This window comes from Haliotis rubra, unplaced genomic scaffold, assembly GCF_003918875.1.
Source record: "Haliotis rubra isolate DU_JTF1 unplaced genomic scaffold, ASM391887v1 Scf66, whole genome shotgun sequence".
NCBI classification, from domain to species: Eukaryota; Metazoa; Mollusca; class Gastropoda; order Lepetellida; family Haliotidae; genus Haliotis; species Haliotis rubra.
The window spans coordinates 1,223,423-1,247,753 of record NW_025767368.1 but is presented as its reverse complement, the minus strand read 5'-3'; the positions used below and the strand labels follow the sequence as shown (position 1 = coordinate 1,247,753).

Genomic DNA, 24,331 nt, shown 5'->3' with positions numbered 1-24,331 from the left:
AGTTTTATTTCATTCCATGTTAAAATTATCATATTTTCTGTCAATTATATTACGGCCTGGACTTGCGGAATTTACCGAGCTCACATGTTATTTCCGGACAGAAACGGAAGTGCCATACTTTTGTTCAAGATGTCTTGCCGATCGTGATAAGATTGACCAAGTAATCAAGATTGTGATATGACATATCGAAAATGTCGAATCAAAGGTAACCTAACTTTACCTCAGAGTAATAAGCTATACGATGTATATGCGGACGGATATTTCAAAATAGATCTATGAACTGGACGAGGATCTTGTTTTCGCCCTCCCCTGTCAACTACGAAACCACAAAATATTCCAACATTTCTAGTTCTCATCGTTCATTTCCCTTTTGATGTTGAAATTATTAGTTTATGTAATTAAAGTCTACATGTTCTTAACTTGGAACCTTAGCCTGACCTTGATCAAGCTTAGAACAACTGGTCAGCTGACAGTTTACTTTGCACATCGCATCACAGGGTCTGATCATTTCAATTTTAAAGGTTGGCCTGCTAATTTTGTTTATCTTGCTCACACATTTTCAGTTCTGATAACTATCCATACTTTTGACCATAGTCCGCTCCCCTTGAAGTTATCTGGGTTTTCTGCAAAACCGTTTTTGCTTGCAGTCCAGTCTCCAGTTATTGTATTAGTACACATAAAGTTATGACAACATTTATGATGTTTTTTGGAGTGACAGACAGGCAATATGTCAATGATGAAAAATCTAACCACAAACAATTGAATGGTTACTGCATATGACATTGTTTGGACCGTTGCATATGTGAGAAAACATCTACAAATCTACAACTCATTAAAATAACTGCTTAATTCACTGTAAGTGTTATACCATCTCTACCTGTCAGTTTCCTGTGAATATGCAGTCTGCAATATGGAAGCCTGGGTCAAATAAAATTCATTCTGACAGCTGCTGTCAAGTATTCTTCACTAATAACCTTGATGGTAGTCTTAATAATAATATTAACAGAAAAACATTAAGCATGTGAAATCTACTGGAAGTTGTGCTCAAAAGCTTAAGGCATGGAATTTCCTGAACAATTTTGGATGCAAAATAACAACAGGCTACTACTTTGAACAGAAACAGGACAGGTGATTCTATAAAGGACATTGCAACCAGTTTGTGATTTGCAGCCATTCCGAGGAGTAGAATGCTTTGCAAATCCTTCAGAATAAAATGGAAATTGCAGAGAGGTCCCTAATAGGCTATATCAGGATTATTCACATTGCCCACAACCTACAATCTAAGAACAAGTAGAATAGATCATTGTGTAATAAAACTGTAGGCAAAACGGGATTAATATGTGATCACATTGAGAGGACACCAGACAAAACTAAAAAGTATGGTAATTTATCATGCTCATGCATCATGTTTATGGTCTTGTGACCATGGTAACTGTAGTACCTTATCAATAATAAGGGGATACAGCAATTTCAAGTGCAAGGGACTTAGGTGATTTGCCATTGAAAAAGACAATGACTCTGGCTCAATTTCCTGACATTTCTGGAACCTTGCCCACAGGGGTTTTGCCTTTGTGTTAAAATTTGTCTGAAGCTTTGTATTTATTGCTTGAAATTCTGAACATTATGTTTTCTGGCCTGAAATAGTTATTCTGGTTACATTACAGTCCTGAGGGATACCTACTTTGAAATGCTGTTGAGTATCATCTCAAGCAGTACAAAGACCACACCACCAACTCTTAAAGGCAGTTTATCACACCACACATCTCTAAAAATATATAATGCATTTCTCTCAATAATACCAACTATCAGCCCTCAGGGAAGCTACCATATTATTGATTCCAGGAAGAGTTATGTATTTAGATTACAATATTACATTAAAAAGTTTGAATGAATTGGTGAAACATTGCATTAAATCGACTCTTGCACCCTTTAACAGCCAAACATTATTTCAAGCGAACCCCATAGAGTTCTGTGCCTTTGAGCACTCTTTTCGAATATCCTATGCACAACTTGTGATTGAAACCAGTTCGGCACACACCGACAACACTGCATGCGACAGTTTTCGATGTAAGGAGTAATTGTTTACATTCCATAAATAGGCAAGTGTTCTCTGTTTGGAAGCTGTTCGCCTTGAAGTTTCAATTATCAATTACAGGCAAGTCACAAGGGATAATAAGTCTTTTATTGCATCAATAGGAAGCTAAAGTGAGTGCATATGCCCCAATATATATAATATAGGCCAAAATATTGTTGAAAATGTGTGACATCGCTATATAAATATCCAATAATAATAATAAATAATAACATTGTGCCTTTAAATTTCATACATTGTCATGTATAAATTGTGTATTTTTGTGCTGTTAATCATTGAACAAATCTGTTTCCTTTAAATGTTTGTTTTAACATGTCTTTTCTATTCAGCGAGTTAGTGAAATTAAGTGAAGAAACACTTGCCCGCCAGCCAGATGAAGTGTTTGATCTTATTTGTAAAATTGGAAGGGGGTAAGGACAAGATTTTTGATGTGCTCTCCGGGAATGTGGCCTGCATCATCTAAATCTAGAGTAGAACGCCCTGCATCGATCGACAATGGACATCGTGAATATATGGATGCATTATTTCTCGTATCAGTCATTTCCTCGTATTCTCAGATATTTTGCAAGTATTTTTTATATTTCAAAATCTGCCAACATGCTTGTTTAGGTGTTAATCAGTTTCACTGCCAAATTAAATTGACTGAACAAGAGTTGTTACATATGTGCACGATGTTCACAACCCTATTTACTGGGTCTTACTTCGGTGGAGAGTGCACATGGAATGTATCTTGCTATGTGGTGATCAGGTAACACTGACAGTTGTAATACAGCCTGAACTTCGAATTCACTTGTTGAAAAACTGAAAGTTTTTCCAGAAACAGAAGTGTTTGTTTTAGTTTGTTTCTATAAAAAATAGCACGAATGGCATATGTAAGTGCATGTATTGTTCAAATGATGAAACTTGTTCTGAGTTGTTGATGATCATATTTCAAGATACAATCACCTGATGCGCTTCTCTGCCTTTAGTTAGGCTCAGAACAGTCCTGTCAGTAAGTTACACCAACAGTCACCATAGTAACTGACAGATCACTGAGACCGTTGTCATGGATATATTACATGAGGAAGTACGTGAGTGTCGGTTACAAACAGAAAACAATTTTGATTTTTTAAACCAATAGAAGTATGTTTTGTAATAGATATTGATGGTCGATTTTGAAATGGAATTTCAATTCCCAACACGTTACAAATTGGGGAATTTTGGATTCTGTTGTGTAAGTTTTGTTGACAGGATTGTTGTGATTGTGACGAGTTCTGATGCCAGAACTGAGCTGTTGCATGCTGTTCCTCTGCTGTCTGACCTCTCTGTTTAATGTAGTGCACACTTAAACCGATTAAGTGAAGAAAGCCTAACCAGGCCGCCTGAAGAGGTGTTGGACATTTTGGGCAAGCTGGGAGAAGGGTAAGCTTCAAGACACGGAGGACTTGAAACATTCTTATAGCAAGTTTGTCAAAACCATAACCAACTTTAATAGCACTCATGACAGAGTCGTCTGGTAACTTTTCACGAGGACTAATGTATGTTAATATGGTTTAACCAATCTTCTAAAACATTAAATACCAGGACCATGTGTCAAGATAATTTTCAAAAATGACTTTTGAGAATGAAATGTTTAGCTATTTCCGCATGTGCAGTCAGCTTAATGTTTTCTTTTCAAGTTGTTATTGTTCTGTTTGTGATCAAAGGCCATGTAATTTCTTTCATAAAACGATAACCAAATTGTTCCTTCTGTTTACATGGTTTATGTGGCATTGTTCATTTTCCTGCGGTTTACAATAAGTCTATCTAAGTTTTACCTGGCACAATGTGTCACCAAGTTATGACACAGAATGCTATCTGGATGGGCATTTAACTACACATGGTGTTGTCTTAAATCAGCTGTTTCCCAATACAGTGTACCGTGAAGAAAAAGTCAGATGATCAAGATCGTGGGGCGGGGTTTGCAAACAATAAATAATTCCAGGAAGTTGAAATATTACACCAGTGGTTTTGATTGAGGTTAGCCAACATTGATGTTTCTGATTCGTGGTCTACTGCACACTCTTTGTAATCATGGTTATATAAGATACCATTTAAATCATGATTCTTTTCGTGTCTTATGTGTCTTCCTTGATGATTCAATAATACTGTTGTCACTTCTTGCTAAATCGACTCATCAATACCTTGTTTTCCAATACTAAATCAACAACTTACAAAAAAGGTGATCATTTTGGATGTAAACTGCCATGTTACAGTATGGGCCGGGTTAATTGTAGTTGTACAGTTCTGCGTAACTTAAAATGACTTTTCTTCCTTTTACCAATTTGTTTTCTAGTTCTAAATGTCTTTATTTGAACACATTTCATTGCTGCTTGTTTGCTTGCTTTGTTTCTCACCCTTTAGTCAATTTATTTTTAACTTTAATATTTTCTGTCACATTTTCACATGAGGTAAGTTTTTTTACCGTTGTCCATTTGTGGAGACTTTGAGTAGGAGCTGTCCTTTTTGGAATCGGGATTACAGTAGAATATTGGATTGGGTCAGAACAGGTCCCATGTGACCAATGCTGGTCGTGAGAGATGACGAGGTGAATCTTGGTGGTCAGCTTTGGTCATCATTGGTGACTTTGTTGATGAAATATCAACATGCACAGATGGTGTAGTTCAATCACTGAATTGTCTGGTCCATATATGATTCTAGAGGCTGTCATCATGGAGCTGAAACATTGCTGAGTAAACTCTTAATCGACAAATACACTGTCAGCCAGTGTGCAAAATAGTTTCCGAATTTTGCTAGCCAGTCGGGCTAGCTATGCCTGACAGTTACTAGCCCACAAAATAATTCACTAGCCCGAAATTTGAATGTAGACACGGCTGTCATCATTAAGCTGCTAATATGATGAAAATGTTTATGATGCCATAATCTTGCACGGTTGAAAAGTGTGTCATAACATAACAAGTCGGAGAGAGTAATATATTTACAAATTGACCCCATGAAAATTCATTAGTAAATCTGGCCTGTGACTGTGGAGATTTACTGGCCCGACTGGATTTGTACTAGAAATGGGCTAGCGGGCAGTGGCTATTTCGCACACTGCTGTGAGCCATCATTTTCTGAACGGTGTCAACATGCAAAGTTACCTATTTGGGAATCCTTATTCTGCTGTACATAATTCTAGTAAAGCATGTTGTGTGACACATTGTTATCTTCTGTTGTTAATGATGATGATTATTATGATGGTGTTTTTGTATTCCGGGCATAGCATAAATGTCTTGCATGTCATCTGACTGACTGTCATCCACCCCATGTGTGTTAGCAGTTTGTTATTTTATATGCCCTTAAATGTCTATATTTCATTCTCACCAGTTTTCAGTATGAGATTTAATAATATATGTTTCAAATCTAACAACATTTTCAAACAAGAAAAGTTAGTGTAACATGTTGATGTTTTTATGTCTAATGATCTGATAATATTTTTCTTCTCATCTGATGTCATGGTTTTTAAACAATTCCAGTGTTCTTATGTTTTATGTTTATCATGTTTATGTTTATTTTGAATGATCAAATTGACGTGACATGACACATACCCAGGTGCTCTTCAGGTACATGTCTGCCACACACCCTTACAATTCCCTTTCTTCTGTCAGCCGAGAGGCTTGATGATAGATGTCAGTTCTCAAAGTTATTGTTATTAACAGTATAAGGTGCAGCAATTCATTGTGCAGAGGAGGGAGGGCCACATGTGGTCCAGCCATCAAAGGGGCTGAAATTCATTCTGCAGAGTTGCACCCCTTGGCACACCAGGAACCTACGGTTGTGGGTTTCCTGGTTTGTCAGTAGCGTACCAGTGTCAATGGGTTTTACCCAAGGGAAAGCTCTGAGTCCTCCAGTCCAGTAAGTCACTCCAGCCATCCCTCTCCTTCATAAAGCAGCTATTTACCTGGAGTACTCTTAAAAGCAATGTTTACTTAATCGGTGTGTCGCAGTACAGTTTCATGTCTTACGTCAACATCAGGATCTGCTGAACGGCTCAAAATGAAACTCTAGCCTTAGCCTATCTGCCATCATTCTTGTAGGTATGAACATGCTGTTCAAAGTGGGTTCAATTCAATACCTCTGAAATGAACCTCAGCTAGTTTCTATCATCAAATAGTTCACAGATCTATGTTATAGAACTTATACCAAGGGTGGTAACAGTGGGTTATACCAAGAGTGGTAACAGTGGGTTATACCAAGGGTGGTAACAGTGGGTTATACCAAGGGTGGTAACAGTGGGTTATACCAAGGGTGGTAACAGTGGGTTATACCAAGGGTGGTAACAGTGGGTTATACCAAGGGTGGTAACAGTGGGTTATACCAAGGGTGGTAACAGTGGGTTATACCAAGGGTGGTAACAGTGGGTTAGCCAAATGGTTAAAGTGTTTGTTGAGTGCATGGGTTTGATTCCCCACATGGGTACAATGTGGGAAGCCCTTTTCTTTTAATGCTGAAATATTGCTAAAAGTGACATAAAACATGACTCACACACTCACTGTAGGGGTGGAGAAGATATGTTAGCTGTTTCCCTGTGTTACTGTTTATAATGTGCTGCAGTGACATGGGTACATGCTTAATAAAATCTTGTGTGATAGTTTCTCAACCACTGTAGCCTTTATTTCTTGAGCTGCGTATGATGGAAACAAACATTCCTGTATGGCCATTCTTTATTCTTTTTTTTATCACTTTATTTCTTTTTGATCTGGGTGCAGCATATCATGCACATTAACAAGTCAGCATTTTTGTTGCTTTATATAGGAGTCAAATTACAAAGTCATTATCTATGTAGATTCTTTATAGGGTAGATGTATATTCTGCAGTTTCATATGTGAACAGTATTCATTCTAGAAATACTTCCTTCAAGAGTGTTGAACACTAAAAATAGATCAAATATTTTCGTTTGTTTGTCAAGTTATTGCAGGGATATGACTTGACATATTTTAGGGTCAGGGTCATGTCTGATACTTTATTATCAGGGACAAGTTTCAGACGAAAAACAGAACATGCCTGATATTTCAGGGGCATCTGTGATTTGTCTGCTATCTGTCATGTGTGAGATGTCACATCTCATGTCCATGTGTCCTGGGTGTCTGCAGTGTCGAAGACCTGGTAGTGGTGATATGTTTCTGATGTGATAGGTCAAAGTGTTTGATGTGTCTGAGACCATGGTCTGCGGTGTTAGTCATGTGTCTTTTATACCTCAGACATGCATCTGATAACAGTATTATGTCAGATTCATGTATATGCCTAATGTTTCTAGGGGACATTTTCAACACATCTGTCTTGTGTCAGACACATTCAGTGTGTCAGGTATGGGTCAGTTTGGGGCGGTGGGGCAACCTAGTGGTTTGATTCCCCACATGGGTACAATGTGTAAAGCCCATTTCTGGTATCCCTGTCGTGATACTGCTAGACTATTGCTAAAAGCGGCATAAAACTAAACTTCACTCACTCACTCAGACAAGCTGGTTCATGTTTCATACCAGTAAGGGAATGTCATATGGAGAAAAGCTTATGTGTCCAGTGTATACGTAGACAGTGTCCATGTTGGGGCATGTATCTGACCAGTCCAGGGTATGTGTCCAGTGTGTCAAGGACGTTTGTCCAGTGTGTAATGTGCATGCTGTTCTACCCCCTGCCCAGGTCCTATGGCAGTGTATTCAAGTCCCTGCACAAGGAGTCGGGCCAGGTCCTCGCTATCAAGCAGGTCCCGGTGGACACCGACCTCCAGGAGATCATCAAGGAGATCTCCATCATGCAGCAGTGCGACAGCCCCTTCATTGTCAAGTACTATGGCAGCTACTTCAAAAACACAGACCTATGGGTACGTAGTCAGAATTTGTTAATTGTCACTTCTGCCCTCTGATGAAAAGGAATGTTTTAGTTCACCTGGCATAATTGTTTTCTTAAGAGGCAGAGGGATTAATGTGTTTGTGAAGAGTAATTACTTTTAGAAGATCCAAGCTTTTTCAAGGCATATCTATTTGCACTCGAAATCTAAGCTAGAAAATTTCAAAGTGCCAGGCATCATTTACTCTTTTGATAAGTCCACGGACACGTTTGAGTACAGATGATGAAAACACTCTGGACATAAAGCAGTCCCTAACTACAGGTTTATGTGTGTGATGCCAGTGGGCAGGTCATGTGACATTCATGTGACATTCATGTGACTGTGTGTTCTCTCCGCCAGATCGTCATGGAGTACTGTGGAGCAGGGTCTGTTTCCGACATAATGAGGTTACGGAATAAAACTGTAAGTATTTTTGGCAGTAGCCACTCTCATCAGTGTTTGTTACAGTGTTTGGAACTGGGTTCCCTCCCCAAAATGTCGTAAGATGCAACTAATGGGATCTAGTGGTCATTCCCGCTAACTTTGTTGACACATGTCATCATATTCCAATTGCGTAGATCACCGCTCATGCTGTTGATCACTGGATTGTTCAGACTCAATAATTTACAGACCACCACCCTATAGCTGGAATATTGCTGAGTGTTGCATAAAACTAAACTAACTCACACACTCACTCTCAAAATGGGTACAAAGGGTCCCCATCTCAATACAGTCAGCAGAATCTCTTCAGGCTTTTTACACAGGACTATACACACACCCTTTCCCATGTCAACTGACAACCACAAGAACATGGAGACATAACATGAGGCAGCTAGTCCAGCTCCATTATTTACAGACAGCTGTCATGTAGCTGGAATATTGGTGAAATACAATAAACAAGCAAACTTGATATAATGGTTATTCCAAGATTTGAGTTTGATTGATGTAAATGGTCATTATATTCATATTATGAATTAAGGGGAACCGTAAGTTAAACATTCTACTGAACTTTATTTCTTTATGTACAGAAACATCCTTATCAAAGATTGAGGAATATGTACAACAGTTAAAGCCCCAGGGCCTACAAGACAGAGTAGCCATGAAATGTGTCAGGAGAGAGCATGTATTATGTTACCTTCATGTAAAATACTTTTAATTTCACTGGTCAATGACACTTTAACAAGTTTCCGGGAGGGGTGACAACTGGAAAAAGTATTACCCACTGCCACAGTAACCACCAAACTCTCCGCCGAGAAGCTGTGTCACTAACAATCCTATGACGTCACAATATGCAGTGCACAGAGTTTGAAACCGTTCGATAAAATGTTTTTGAGTTCAGTTTGTACACATTTATTTAACCAACTTTCACTGCTTGTTTTAAACTATTTTATTCATTGAATCATTTGCATACTTAACTTAAACATAATTAACAATTTTTATAGCAGTTTTAAGCTTGTCAGAATATGTTTCATATGAAAATCCAGTCGAGAGGCAGACGCCATGTTGTTTGCATGTCATATGGTCAGTAGCAAGCTTATCGATCTTCAAAATAAATTAATGATATTTGTACATTTAACTTGGCAGTTATATAAATACATTGTAAACTTCTCCCTCGGATAATACGGTCTGATGTACGCCTTTTTGTAGCAGTATGATCCTACCAGCTAGGGGGACACTGCTACAAAAAGGTGTACATCAGACCGTATTACTCTCAAGTTGAGCATACAACTTAAAATCGTGCACAGTGCTGGGGCTGTCGTAGCAATGTACAGTGCTATAAGACAGTATGCAGCCTAACACACGGCTGGGGCTGTCGTAGCAATGTACAGTGCTATAAGACAGTATGCAGCCTAACACACGGCTGGGGCTGTCGTAGCAATGTACAGTGCTATAAGACAGTATGCAGCCTAACACACAGCTGGGGCTGTCGTAGCAATGTACAGTGCTATAAGACAGTATGCAGCTTAACACACGGCTGGGGCTGTCGTAGCAATGTACAGTGTTATAAGACAGTATGCAGCCCTAACACAGCTGGGGCTGCCGTGCTAGCAATGTACAGTGCTATAAGACAGTATGCAGCCTAACACACGGCTGTGGCTGTCGTAGCAATGTACAGTGTTATAAGACAGTATGCAGCCTAACACACGGCTGGGGCTGTCGTAGCAATGTACAGTGCTATAAGACAGTATGCAGCCTAACACCGCGGCTGGGGCTGTCGTAGCAATGTACAGTGTTATAAGACAGTATGCAGCCTAACACACGGCTGGGGCTGTCGTAGCAATGTACAGTGTTATAAGACAGTATGCAGCCTAACACACAGCTGGGGCTGTCGTAGCAATGTACAGTGCTATAAGACAGTATGCAGCCTAACACAGGGCTGGGGCTGTCGTAGCATTGTACAGTGTTATAAGACAGTATGCAGCCTAACACACGGCTGTGGCTGTCGTAGCAATGTACAGTGTTATAAGACAGTATGCAGCCTAACACACGGCTGGGGCTGTCGTAGCATTGTACAGTGCTATAAGACAGTATGCAGCCTAACACACACATGGCTGTGGCTGTCGTAGCATTGTACAGTGTTATAAGACAGTATGCAGCCTAACACACGGCTGGGGCTGTCATAGCAATGTACAGTGTTATAAGACAGTATGCAGCCAAACACACGGCTCTGCAACCAGGGTAGCATTTAACAACATTTATGCTATGACACAACTTGTACGTTTTCAATTTCCTGTCCTTCAGCTGTTGTTGCTAGTTCCTTGTATCACTCTGTTGAGATGTTCAGCATGCTGTGACAATCCGTGTAGCAGTATGGTGTCCACAAGTTGTTTGTGATAAAATTACCAAACAAGCATGTCTTATTGAGTATATCTATGGAATCAGAACAAAGCCCAGGGTTAGTAGAGTAGCTCAATCAGGGTTCGAAATACCCCATATATTAGGGTGCCATGGCACGGCAAATACTGAAATGGCACGGATAAAAAATGTTCTTGCTGTTCTTATGGCACGCATACCTCACCTTTAGTCATGTAATCCCCAAAACAAAACACTTACGCAAATGACAAACAAGCAAAAACATTCATTGACTTTATCGCCCAGGAAATCACTGGAATTATGATGGATGATGTCAAGAAATCTGATTGTTTTTCCATTTAGAGTGATGGGAGTACTGATAGATTGGTTATTGAAGAGGAAATTGTGTATGTTAGATATATTGAACAAGTAAACCTGTCACAAAATTCTTAGCTATTAAAGGTGTTTCGCAGAACAAATGAAGCTTAAGAAAGCCATCTTAAACAAGACATATCGGTAATAACCGAAAACAGGTTACATTTGTTGTTTACTGACAACATTTCAAATGATCATCATCCTTGCTACATGTGGGCACACTTGATTTCTGAAAGGCATGTTTAAAATATTTGCCTGGTGCTCTGAGGCACACTTAGAAAAAGAAGTATTTCTATCCCTGTCAATTGTGTAATACTCACCCATCACACCTAAGGTGCAAACCCCCACATAGGTACAAAGCATCAAGCCTATTTCCGGTGTTTCCTGGTTTGAAAAGCAGTGTACAACCAAACTCTCCTTGTTCAGGCTAGCTCAAACATCTGGGTTGAGACACATACTATCATCCCACACCTTCACGTAGGGTATGTTGGAATGGTGTCCTTTCATTATTCTAAACATCCAGTTGCTTCTCAATGGGCACATATTTTCTAAAAAGATATTTATGTTTGAGAACTGAACTTTTATACACTGATGCAACGAATTGGTAAACTGAGTTAAGAAATCTGTGTCTTAAATTAAGTTTCTGCAGAGTTATAGCCCTTGTTCTGTGCTTTTCAACATTATGCAAACTGTGTGCAGTGGGTTTTCACAGAAACTGCTCAAATCAGACAAAAAGTTTGCATGTGTATCAGTGAGGTAATTTTTTTTAAAAGATGTGACATAAAATATTCAAAAATATTTCCAGAGTTACTTCCCTTGCTACGTTTTTGTACTCTTGAGCATACCCATTTGAAGACATAGCATATGAATGGGGACATGTATTCTCAGAAATTACTGAAGTTTGGTGAAGTTACTCAAGAATGGGTTAGACGATTATATAAACTAAATTAAAGCAGCCCTTGTGCTTATGACTCTGGTATCTTCTTGTGGCTTTATGTGATACGTTCCTTTCAAGTTGACAATTACTTCACCATTATACATGAACAAACATAATTCTAGTGTGCTGATCGGGGGTAACTGTTGGAGAGGGTTTCTAGAAGTTGTAAGCAATAGGAGTAACAAGTGTTTATGGATGATCAACTTCATATTGTACAAAGGTACATTTCGGTACAGATACATATACCGTTTTCAAGCATGAGGTGGTGAATGAGTACAGCCGGATATATATGGGGTACATGAGGGCTAACAAAGACAATGGATGCTAAAACAAGATGATTTACAATGGGGATAACACAGGGATGTGGGGATGTTGTAGTGCCCATATGTACGTATAGTTTGTAGGGCATCAAGTGCAACATTACAGCCATAAAGTTTATCATCTGATGGAGCAGTTTACAAGTTGTATATTCGACTTTCAGAATGCAAAATGTATATATGATACTGTGAACACAGTTTACAAATTGTGTATTAGATACTACTGATATCTCTGGATATATAGGGTGGAATTAGATGGTGGTAGGTGAAGACATTATTCCAGGGGGTGGTGGGGTAGTCAAGTGGTTACAGCGCTTGCTCGTCACGCCGAAGGCCCGTGTTTGATTATCCACTTGGGTACAATGTGTGAAGCCCATTTCTGGTGACCCCTGCTGTGATATTGCTGGAATATTGATAAAAGCAGTGTAAAACTAAGCTCAATCAATCAATCAATTAATCAATATTCCAGGAGACCTAATCAGGATAAAGAATCTGGTGGTGTGACTCATGGTCTGTAACATGGTGGGCAGTTTGTCATCATACCTACGCATTGTTGATTGGTTACAATGTCTATCACTGGAATGGCTTCTGCTGTTATGATTACTTACATAATATATCGTCACTATATGGCTGAAATATTGCCCAGGTGACTTTAAATTTTAACTCACTCACTCACTACATAATATGACTTGAATATTGCTGTGTTATATTTGAAGAAACAAACCTAAATAGAATTAGTAGCAAACAAACAAGTGAGTGATGATGTTGTGTGCAGCTGAACGAGGAGGAGATAGCCACCATCCTGGAGTACACTCTGAAGGGCCTGGAGTACCTGCACTCCCGCAGGAAGATACATCGAGACATCAAGGCCGGCAACATCCTGCTCAACACAGAGGGCCATGCTAAACTGGCTGACTTCGGGGTAGCCGGACAACTCACAGTGAGTACTCTCCCTGTCATTATAGTCTTTGTGTGCTGGTGATTAGGTTCTTGGCTCTCAGAGTGTGGGTTTGAATCCTGGATGGAATACAACACCCCAAAGGTACTAGAATCTGAACTGAGAAAGAGTAATCCCAAATATAACAATTGCTATCCAAATTATTTTGTGCACAGAATCATGAAAACAGATTCCTCTACTTCTAACATAGAGCATTTGTATAGATTCATATAGGTCCACCCAAGCTGGTCTCAGGCACCCCATGCTTGTCTTAGAGGCAACAGATGGGATGAGGTGGTCAGATTCACTTACTTGGTGGATGCATGTCATCATATACTCAGTAGTTGCTCATTTTTGGATTGTCCGGTCTAACTTCTATAATTACAGGCTGATTGATGTCTTATAGGTGGAATTTCCCAATTTCCCGGCGTAAAAACCTAACAAATCATAGTCCATTGACAGGTTTCTTTACTAGTCTGAACAGGGAATAGTATCAACTTTTTTCCAATAGGGACCTTTCCCAATTTCAACTGACACTTCTCCTATTTTACATTTTCTGGAGTTGATGCAGATGATGTGTAAGCTGTGGTGTGGTCTGTGTGTAAGGCATATATATCCACACCTGGATCTATCCTTTCAGGACACAATGGCCAAAAGGAACACTGTGATTGGGACACCCTATTGGATGGCACCGGAGGTGATACAGGAGATAGGTTATGACTGTGTAGCAGATATATGGAGTTTAGGTGAGTTGGTTGACAACACACAAGTGAGACCAGTTGTGGAACTCCCATAATATTTGGGTTGGAGTAGTATGAATTTCATGACCTTGAAGATGTTAACATATTATAAATCCCTTATCTCACAAGATATAAAAATTGTAGTCATCATGATGATCATGTTTTTGTAGTCTATGTAATGCAGTGTATGAATTATGGGACTAAGTTATAGTAAAGGAAGTGTGAGTGTATCTGTATGTATGTTCCAGGTATCACTGCCCTGGAGATGGCCGAGGGGAAGCCCCCATACGGAGACATTCACCCAATGAGGGTAGGCAGACATAATAATAAAAATAATAATGCCTTGCCCAGGGATACAGCACAGTATGAGACCCAGGTCACATGCTGAACAGGATCGTGTAACTCCAGTGCAACTCCAGTGCAACTCCAGTGCAGTCTGTGAATCTAGCTTCTAATCTGAAGACAGAGTCTAGTAAAACTGCTGCTGTGTGCAGTATTCTCACCTAATAGCGCAGTAAACTATGTAATAAATACTTATAGCGGACTGACTGATATCATGAACTGTATTTTGGTCCCTGACACCTGCTGTGTAGTTTATTTGAACTGTAATTAGTGGTCCCTTTGTGTTCGTTATCACTAGTTTACTGTAGTCTGTATGATAACATTAATCCCTGCTGAAAATATGGCTTCTATTCATGTTGAGGCAAGTAGACTCAAATGTATATAGACTGAGACTGTTATCTGAATGACTGTACAGATCATTGCCAGTTTTAAGTAAACTTAGGCTCAGTATTATTCGTTACACTGCTATACTGAGTCTAACAGAACTATGTAGAAAGTCGCATCAGATAACCTTTGAGCTGACCTATGACCGTCCAATCAAACACAAGACGGACGAACGGATTCAACCAATCAGACAACGACTACTTGTTAGGGTTCGACGGGACTTACAAAACATTTTTTGAATTTTCTTTCTCTGTTTGCTGACACTGATCTATCAACAAACGAAAATCCGCATAAAAGACATATATTTGACCTGCAGTATATATGCTTATGGGTTTCTAATGACATGGTTACTATTTGCTTATATTTTTGCAAGATGACATCCTTGAATATTGACAAAAATGCTATTTTCAGCGACTGTTTACTCATTGTGTGTATCACTCGGAAGCGATCGTGCAGAAAATAGCATTCGGAATCGTTCAAGTTTTTTTAGGTAAAGGTTCAAACGCTATGTGCGAATGTTAACTTTCGCGATTTGGTAAGCTGTGTTCTGATTGGTCAATCCAAAAGGTTAGCTGAAGCGACCTTCTACAAGGTATTGTTAGACTCAGTCTAAGTTTACTTAGACTGAGGTCTTTGCATATATTTAAGTTAAGTGAGTGGATACGATAGTTCTTGTTTGCTTGATATAGTTGATGCATGATTGTCCGAATACAAGTGAAGTCCAAAATAGTTCTTGTTTATCTGCTTGATATAGTTGATGAGTCATGATTGACTCGAAAATACAAGTGAAGTCCGTGGACAAAAATACTCTAGGGTTGTTTATCCCAACTGTGTTTATCTACAGTATATGCAAGTATATGGAGTATATGCAAGTATATGGAGTGTGGTGTTGATTACAGGCGATCTTCATGATACCCACCAAGCCACCGCCATCCTTCAGGAACCCAGACAAATGGAGCCCTGAGTTTATTGACTTTGTCTCAAAGTGTCTAGTGAAAAATCCTGAAACCAGAATCACAGCATCAGAACTTTTACAGGTATGTGATGGATTATCTCCCTTTGGTCACCTCAAACGTTGTGTTTACAGTATAGCAACTTGAAGAGTATTACTTCATACTATTGATAATATGATAACCCTTGATCTCACTTCCCACAGTTTAAATAAAGTAAACATGTTTCAATGCAGTATCAAACAGGTGTGCATTTGTGTGCCTCAAACACTGCATATATGTTTTGATTCTATGATGAATAAGCTTTCAGAAAATGCTCAATTTACTGTTCTAAAAATATGGACGTTGGAGATAGTTGCAGTGAATGCTGTTCAATTTTAAAAATATGGGCCATTTTGAATGCTCGTCCTAATTTGCTATGATTTTTCTTTGGACTTTTTCTTTCATGTCATTCTATAACTTGTAGAACTATCAATGACTGTACTTGTTTCATTATTTATATAAATACCACATGTAGACACATCATTGTGCGACATGCAGGCTGTGGATAGTCAGATATATTTGTGACTCTCACGTAGTCACTGATACACATTATGTGGGACCTGTCTTGCGTCGACCTTACATCCTCCAGAGTATACAATTAAGAGGAAACTGATAAACATGACCGTTAAATGAGTAATTAGGAGGTTAAAATTAAGTGTCCCAGTTAGCATAATATAGTCACAATAGATTGCAAGCTTTATTCATCTGAAGTCATATCATGCCTCGCTACCGTTTCAGTGATGTACTACGTGGATGCTGTTTTCTACACCCTTCTCTGTTTTAGCATGATTTCATCAAGCAGTCCAAGTCTTGTGAGGTTCTACAGAAGATGATTCAGGAAGCCAAGGAGATACAAGATGCTCATTCCATGGTGACGCTCAATGGGGATGATTCAGTAAGTCCAACACATGCTGGTTGTAGTCTCGTGGGGATTCCCCAGGGGATTCCCAGGCAGGTCTCCTGAACTCCTCCTTGTTAGAGCTGACTAATACTGAATAAACTATGCTGGACAAATCACTCAGAATCAGAAATACTAGAGAACAAGAACTGAAACTAGAGTTTAAAGCTATTCAATGGAGTTTCATGAAGTAAATACCTTCAGAGATTACATATGTACTCTTATGCAGACAATGCACTTTCACACTGCAAATGGGAGGGGGGGGTGAATAAAAGGGAGGTAATTTTTGTATAATTCTGGGTTGCCTCCCATAGTTGTATTTGTTGTATGTAGAGTATAGAGATATTAAGACTTGTGTAGAGCCGTAGAGGTGAAATACTGTCCAGGTGGTCTAGGTCTAGGTCTATTTCACTAGTGTCTAGATGTCACTTGTCGCTTGAGGTTGCCAGGGGGATGAGGATGAAACAGATGGAACGATGGTGAAGAAGACCGAGGATGTTGATGGAACCATGAAGGCTCAGAGAGAAACTGGTACAGTTACAAGTTATTTGGCAGCAGGAGACTTTATCATGAAGCTGTCATAGTGCTAAGCTTGTCTAAAGATGTCAGCGAAGAAAGGTCAAAGCTGAGTGTATTCTGAAAGCTGCCCCCAGTCTATTTTACCTCTGTCACACAAGAGTTTAGCTATGAATGATATGTGTATGTAGATAGTGTTATGGTAGGTCTAAGACAGCTTCAAGATTAGGTCTTTTGGTTGTCCAAATTTTTAGTCGTAAGTAAGATTTGTCTTAACAAGGACAGCTTTGAGAAAAGGCTGACAGATCTACAGATGATTATATTTTGATACTTTTCTTTATAGTTTGTTTTCAATTTAGTAATACGTTTGGACCTTTGAACCCTTGTGCTGTGTTGATATATATCATGGTTATTGTGCATTATAATATCAGTGAGAATTGCACATATAACATACTTACTTGTGTATGGCAGTTAAATATGAAAACAGCCAAGGTGGATTTGTATATTAGCATAATCATATGGACTTAAGAGGTGGAATAACATTGTATGGGTTTCTCATTGGGCCTTATTCTAATGCACCAACTATTTGTTTTGCAAAATCAACAGTGCCTTATAAAAAGATGATAACAACTCCAAAATGATATCTTCATCCTTGACTGTAGCCAGATCAACCACCTCTATGATGCAGCGGATAGAGCATCTGCCAAGAGAACAGAAAGTCCCTACCTGACCTTTAGCCAGAGAGCCATTAAACACTCAGATTTCCCAGGCTTGTAATGAACATAGTGTGCCCATTTTATGTTGCAACATCTTATCTCAGTTGGCTAGCGTGCAGCCAATATATGTATGCACTTGGCAATTTTGGTGAAATAATCTTGAATGAGAGGTTATGCCTATCTAGCCTCACGTGTGCATGGTTCTATCCCATGAGATATCTTTCATGCTTTGCCTCACCCTTGTCAGTATTTAGTTATATCACAGCAGTCACTGTGGTATATGAAGGGATATAGCTGAAGACGTCATGGAGTTGTTCCATATGGTGGAAGATATTGCATTGTGTTTTGTAGACACACTAGTCCCTGGCAGCAACAGCGGCACGGTGGTCGTCAACAGCGAGGCCAACACGTTACAGTCAGAGCTTGGCACCATGGTCATCAACGAAGATACCGAGGATGACGATGGAACAATGAAGAGTAAGAGAAAGATGTAGCACCTACGGGTTATTGTGATCAAAATTCCTTCTTCCTTGTGATCGCACTCTATACACTGTTGTGGCAATACATCTTAGTAAAATTATTGTTACATACACAAAGAGCCTTTTCTCTTACTGAGTTCTCTTTCTCCGTGTGAAATCAATTTAGTTGCCACTCTGTTTTCTACAAGTTAATTTCTATTTAGATCTTTGGTAATGCATGATGTTCAATGGTGGATGTGTTATGACTTATTTGTGATCGTTAACTGACAGTTGTGACTGTCAACTTACTTGATTGTGACTATCTACTGTTATGTATGATTGTGACTGTCGACTTACAGTAGAACACGGATATAGCGAACACGGATGTAGCGTACAAACGGATATAGCGAACAAATTTAAAAGTCCCGTCAACAGTCCTTTATAATATCATTAAAATTATACGCGAATAAGCGAACTTCGTGAGTAGCGAATTAGCGACTATAGCGAACTGATTTCCTACCCCCAAGCCCAACTATCGGCGTGATTAGCGAACTCATTAGCGTGTCTGTGATGCAGTCGGCAAAATGAAGTCTGCAAGACGTGGTGTGCAGAGCAAAATTGTATACTTTGTTAAACGTAATTAAGTTATATACATGTATTGTTGAGATTGTTGTGATTGTTAAACATGTTCTAGCTAATGTCTGTGAATGATAAATTCAGAATTTTAATGTTATGTCAATGTACATGTACAAGAATAAATATTTGTAGCCTCAGCATATACGTGTCTCTACATCTCTACAATCCAAGATGGCGGTCAAATGTGAATAACCAACACCGGATATAGCGAACTAAATTTCGTGGTCCCTTGGAGTTCATTATATCCGTGTTCTACTGTACTTAATTGTGACTGTCTATTGTTATGTATGATTGTGACTGTCTACTTACTTGATTGTGACTGTCAACTGACATAATTGTGACTGTCAACTGACATAATTGTTACTGTCTACTGCCATGATTGTGACTGTCTACTGATATAATTGTGACTGTCTACTGACATGATTGTGACTGTCTACTGACATGATTGTGACTGTCTAGTAACATAATTGTGACTGTCTACTGCCATGATTGTTACTGTCTACTGACATAATTGTGACTGTCTACTGCCATGATTGTTACTGTCTACTGACATGATTGTGACTGTCAGTAATAATTGTGACTGTCTACTGACATGATTGTGACTGTCTACTGACATGATTGTGACTGTCTACTGCCATGATTGTGATCCTCAACTGACATAATTGTTACTGTCTACTGACATGATTGTGACTGTCTACTGACATGATTGTGACTGTCTACTGACATGATTGTGACTGTCTACTGACATGATTGTGACTGTCTACTGACATAATTGTGATCCTCAACTGACATAATTGTAACTGTCTACTGACATGATTGTGACTGTCAGCTAACATAATTGTGATCCTCAACTGCCATGATCGTGACTGTCTACTGACATAATTGTGATCCTCAACTGACATAATTGAGACCGTCTAATGACATAATCATGACACTTGGTGACTGACTGTTCCCAGGACATGATACAGCAACTGCGGGGAAGGAGAAGTACCGTCCAGCGTATCTCGACCATTTTGAGAGGAAGGAGCAAGAGGAGAGACAGCGCTCCACCCCCCAGCCAACGTCTGCCCCACAACCTCACCTACAACCCGCCCAGCCAAAACAGATCACCCCACCACACCACTTCCAAAGATCATTCATGGACGGAGACTTTGAGTTTGTGAGTAACACTTCGTGATACATGATTGTTATTCATGTTGTCAGTCACTGGATTATGTGGCCATTTTTGGATGTTTCCAGGCTATGATCCCATTCTTCCAGTGTTAAACAACAACAAACAGATATAAGTGCACAACTTGGATCTGTCAAAAGAGTCCAACTATTGCTCTTATTATCTGTCCTATTGCTGACACAGCATCAGACTGTAACCCCTTGTTCATAGGAATCTCAGTCATTTTATTGGAAGCAAAATGACCACCAAGACCAAGTTGTAGAGGTTTTTTTACCTGGCCAGGGATTTACCTTGAGTCCTGTAGTTGAGGGTCCCTGGGACTCATGCTTATAATTTTCAGGGGTCCTGGACAACAAAATGGGGGTTCCAGACACTTACATTTATAACTAGTACTGTTATTGTATTGTGTATCATGATCATCACAATAATTGTTACAGTAATGAAATTGCAAATGATACCATAACTCAGCTATTAGCAAACTCAGTGATAACTTATTGTTACTTGAATTTTTACAGAAGTATTAGACTTTTTCTGTGTCCCTGTGGATACGCTAATAAATTTTGTTGCATCCATTGTCCCTTTTTATGAGTATAGGACACAGAAATTCGCGTCCTGTAAATGACCCAAATGTGTTGACTTTTATTACAGCTACGAAACCTTGCATATGAAGAACTGGAAGCCCGCCTAGCTGACCTTGACCCTGAGATGGAGAGAGAAATTGACGAGCTCCGCGCGCGCTACCAGGCTAAACGACAGCCTATATTAGAAGCTATTGATGCCAAGAAGAAGAGGCAACAAGTCATCTAACCTATGGTCATATCGAATAAGTATCTCTGGGAAATGTGTGACTGGCAATGTACATAGCTATGGGAACTTTTTGATCTGATAAACTGAACTCTTCATGATATCTTTGTTTACCGTCTTTTCTCTATTTATCTTCATAGTTGTAGCAGTAACTTTATCTTTGGAATCGGATGTATTGGTGAATGGGCATTTTACTTGTCGCAGGTGTATACAAAATAGTAACTGCAATGTTTGTTGATTGCACTGATTTGAAGCGTGCTGGGACTGTGTGGGAAGTCTTCCTTATTCAGAAACACCAATACACACATGTTAAAGTTCAATTACCCTGACGAGACATAAAGGGCCAATGACCATGCAACTTCTTCAAATCATGGCAGAAAGTAATTAATCTTTTCTCAATGTACAGTCCCTTTTCCGCTATTTTTGTCTCATTATGGAGACTGCCTCTGATCTTTGTGATGTCAGCATTATGATGTGATAAAGATGCTGCAGTGTCTGCAAGTCCCACAGCATAGTGGACCCTGTGAGAAAGATCATACTGTATGAAGTATTAAAGAGCTCAGAATCTCAAAGTCACTCTTAGCCAATTGATTCATATTATTGTTTCTTATTCACAAAAATCATGCATTTTCATTAATTCAATACAATACCACATATATGTTTTTGTACTTGCTTTAGACTTTTTACTGGTAGGTTCTAAAATGCAGGAAGATCACAAAGTATAAAATTTGAAAAAATCAATTCAGATTTCTTTGAGAATTTTTTCATCCTCTACAAGTAAGTTGGAAGAAAAGAGAAGATTCAGGTTTCTGCACAAAAAGGTACAGTTTATTCGGGTTTTGTTATTAAATATTGATCTACTAAACTTTTCTTGTTCAGAAAGAATTTCTGAGTGCAGTACGCAGTTGGCTTGTCAATGGGATTAAAGGGGGAAAATTCAGGAGAAAATATTTCCTTTTCAGAAAAGTTTACAATCAAAGGATACATAAGCAAATTTAAAACAGTGTGGTCTGACATTTTCAGTTGATAACCTTGCTTCATCAATGTTTCTATGTACATATTTACATGACACTTATACTCTGTAAGTGTATGTTTACTGATCGGATCAGAAAGTTCCCGCTTGATCTGAAGTGTATGTGTGGTGTCCTACACAGAGATAAATCATGGTCCTTATTTTCAGAACAAAATTGTATGTATTTATTATGAACGGACAGCTGTCAGATGGGCTGTACCAGGTGTGTCTTTGTTACTGACCCTTGTACCCTCTCGTATCATGTATCATCTGATGTACCACCCACTCACGTACCCTGTAGTGCTGGCTGGAACAGTGCACCCAGTCATAATGTTATATCTATAATGGTACTTACTTCATGATACAAAGCACGAGTTCTGGTGCTTTGTTCTTGATGCCGTTCAAATCCTAGTACTTATTGTATCTCTATTCCCTTCATGATACATGATACAAATGATACATTTGGTGTCATGGTACCTTTTTTCGTAATATACTACTCAAAGGAGTTAAAGAACATGCTTTTCTTCAACAGTTTTGAGTAGTGTATAATCCAAGTTGCAATGAAAAAGCCGTTGCATTTAAAGAAGATCTTGTTGATTAAAGACAACACAATAATGATCAGATTGAATGTTATACATAATAAGTATGATGCTATTTATGATACAATGTTGATCAGTACTAGATTATGGAACATTTGATGTGGAGATACATTTAACAGTTTCCTGAAACTTGAACATTGATTCCGATTGAACATGATGAGGATATATTGTGTATGATGTCGCTGATATCAAGGGTGTCGTTTCAGCCACTGTAACCTCGAGGTATTACTCATTGGGTCTGACCACTCTCATCTCTAACAATGTGCAATCTTAGTTGTAGATTGAAATCAATTTGATCATTAAGAATATGTTATTAATCGTTTTACAGGTTGGCAGGTCCCAGAGGATCTGATTAAAACCAGAATTTAATGTTCATTTCAGTTTTTCATTTCATGTCCCTATGTTTCCCAATACATGTTTATGTACAAAATGCTACACTAATCTCTCTGTACTTAATAACTATGTGATCCCAGAACGCAGCATTACAAGTCAGTGCTGTATGGCCATAAGTATCTGTTTAATCATTTCATCATGTCACAATGTATCATTTACACAACAAAATGTTTATTACAGCAGGCTTTGTTATATGTGATGTAAAGTTTACAGAAGCAGACCTTGGTATGACAATGTTTTAGAAAGTCTGGCTCCACAGTGACCTATCAACAGTTTTGGCTTCTCAGTGAGTCTTCTGAGTGAATGGTTTGGCTCTGCATTGAGGTGCCAGTGCCCGACTACGGCTCCACAGTGAGTTGTCAGAGTCAACAGTTTGGCTCCTCTGAGAGTTTGCTGTGTCCACAGTGCCCATGATCTGGCTTCACAGTGGGGGTACCTGTGCCCATGGTCTGGCTCCACAATGGAGGCACCTGTGCCCATGATCTGGCTCCACGATGGAGGCACCTGTGCCCATGGTCTGACTCCACAGTGAGGGCACCTGTGCCCTTGATCTGGCTTCATAGTGGGGGTACCTGTGCCCATGGTCTGGCTCCACAATGGAGGCACCTGTGCCCATGATCTGGCTCCACGATGGAGGCACCTGTGCCCATGGTCTGGCTCCACAATGGAGGCACCTGTGCCCATGGTCTGACTCCACAGTGAGGGCACCTGTGCCCATGCTCTGGCTCCACAATGGAGGCACCTGTGCCCATGGTCTGACTCCACAGTGAGGGCACCTGTGCGCATGGTCTGGCTCCACAATGGAGGCACCTGTGCCCATGGTCTGACTCCACAGTGAGGGCACCTGTGCCCATGGTCTGGCTCCATAATGGAGGCACCTGTACCCATGGTCTGGCTCCACAATGGAGGCACCTGTGCCCATGGTCTGACTCCACAGTGAGGGCACCTGTGCCCATGGTCTGGCTCCACAATGGAGGTGCCTGTGCCCATGGTCTGACTCCACAGTGAGGGCACCTGTGCCCATGGTCTGACTCTACAGTGAGGGCACCTGTGCCCATGGTCTGACTCCACAGTGAGGGCACCTGTGCCCATGGTCTGGCTCCACAATGGAGGTGCCTGTGCCCATGGTCTGACTCCACAGTGAGGGCACCTGTGCCCATGGTCTGACTCCACAGTGAGGGCACCTGTGCCCATGGTCTGGCTCCACAATGGAGGTGCCTGTGCCCATGGTCTGACTCCACAGTGAGGGCACCTGTGCCCATGGTCTGACTCCACAGTGAGGGCACCTGTGCCCATGGTCTGACTCCACAGTGAGGGCACCTGTGCGTATGGTCTGACTCTACAGTGAGGGCACCTGTGCCCATGGTCTGACTC

General features: G+C 39.8%; 2 protein-coding genes across 3 annotated transcripts; one reads left to right on the top strand and one right to left on the bottom strand.

The window, feature by feature from the left end:
• Nucleotides 1-78: 78 nt before the first annotated feature.
• Nucleotides 79-24,131, top strand: LOC124257420 (serine/threonine-protein kinase 3-like). 2 transcript variants are annotated; one of them, XM_046691471.1, is made up of 13 exons: nucleotides 79-205; nucleotides 2,422-2,502; nucleotides 7,751-7,931; nucleotides 8,298-8,360; nucleotides 13,135-13,299; nucleotides 13,937-14,042; nucleotides 14,285-14,346; nucleotides 15,662-15,799; nucleotides 16,539-16,649; nucleotides 17,102-17,183; nucleotides 18,236-18,361; nucleotides 19,935-20,137; nucleotides 20,798-24,130. In XM_046691471.1, the coding sequence occupies exons 1-13, from the start codon at nucleotides 192-194 to the stop codon at nucleotides 20,954-20,956; spliced, it is 1,491 nt and encodes a 496-aa protein (XP_046547427.1). In that variant the 5' UTR covers nucleotides 79-191; the 3' UTR covers nucleotides 20,957-24,130. The 2 variants fall into 2 exon arrangements, with proteins under 2 accessions (XP_046547427.1, XP_046547426.1); XM_046691470.1 differs by lacking the exon at nucleotides 2,422-2,502 and adding an exon at nucleotides 3,410-3,493 and having other exon boundaries at nucleotides 89-205; nucleotides 20,798-24,131.
• LOC124257378 lies at nucleotides 23,323-24,331 on the bottom strand. The gene is made up of 4 exons (XM_046691424.1): nucleotides 24,108-24,331; nucleotides 23,836-23,869; nucleotides 23,530-23,631; nucleotides 23,323-23,461 (listed from the first exon to the last, which is right to left on the bottom strand). Exons 1-4 carry the CDS (start codon nucleotides 24,319-24,321, stop codon nucleotides 23,323-23,325), a joined length of 489 nt encoding a protein of 162 aa, XP_046547380.1. The 5' UTR covers nucleotides 24,322-24,331.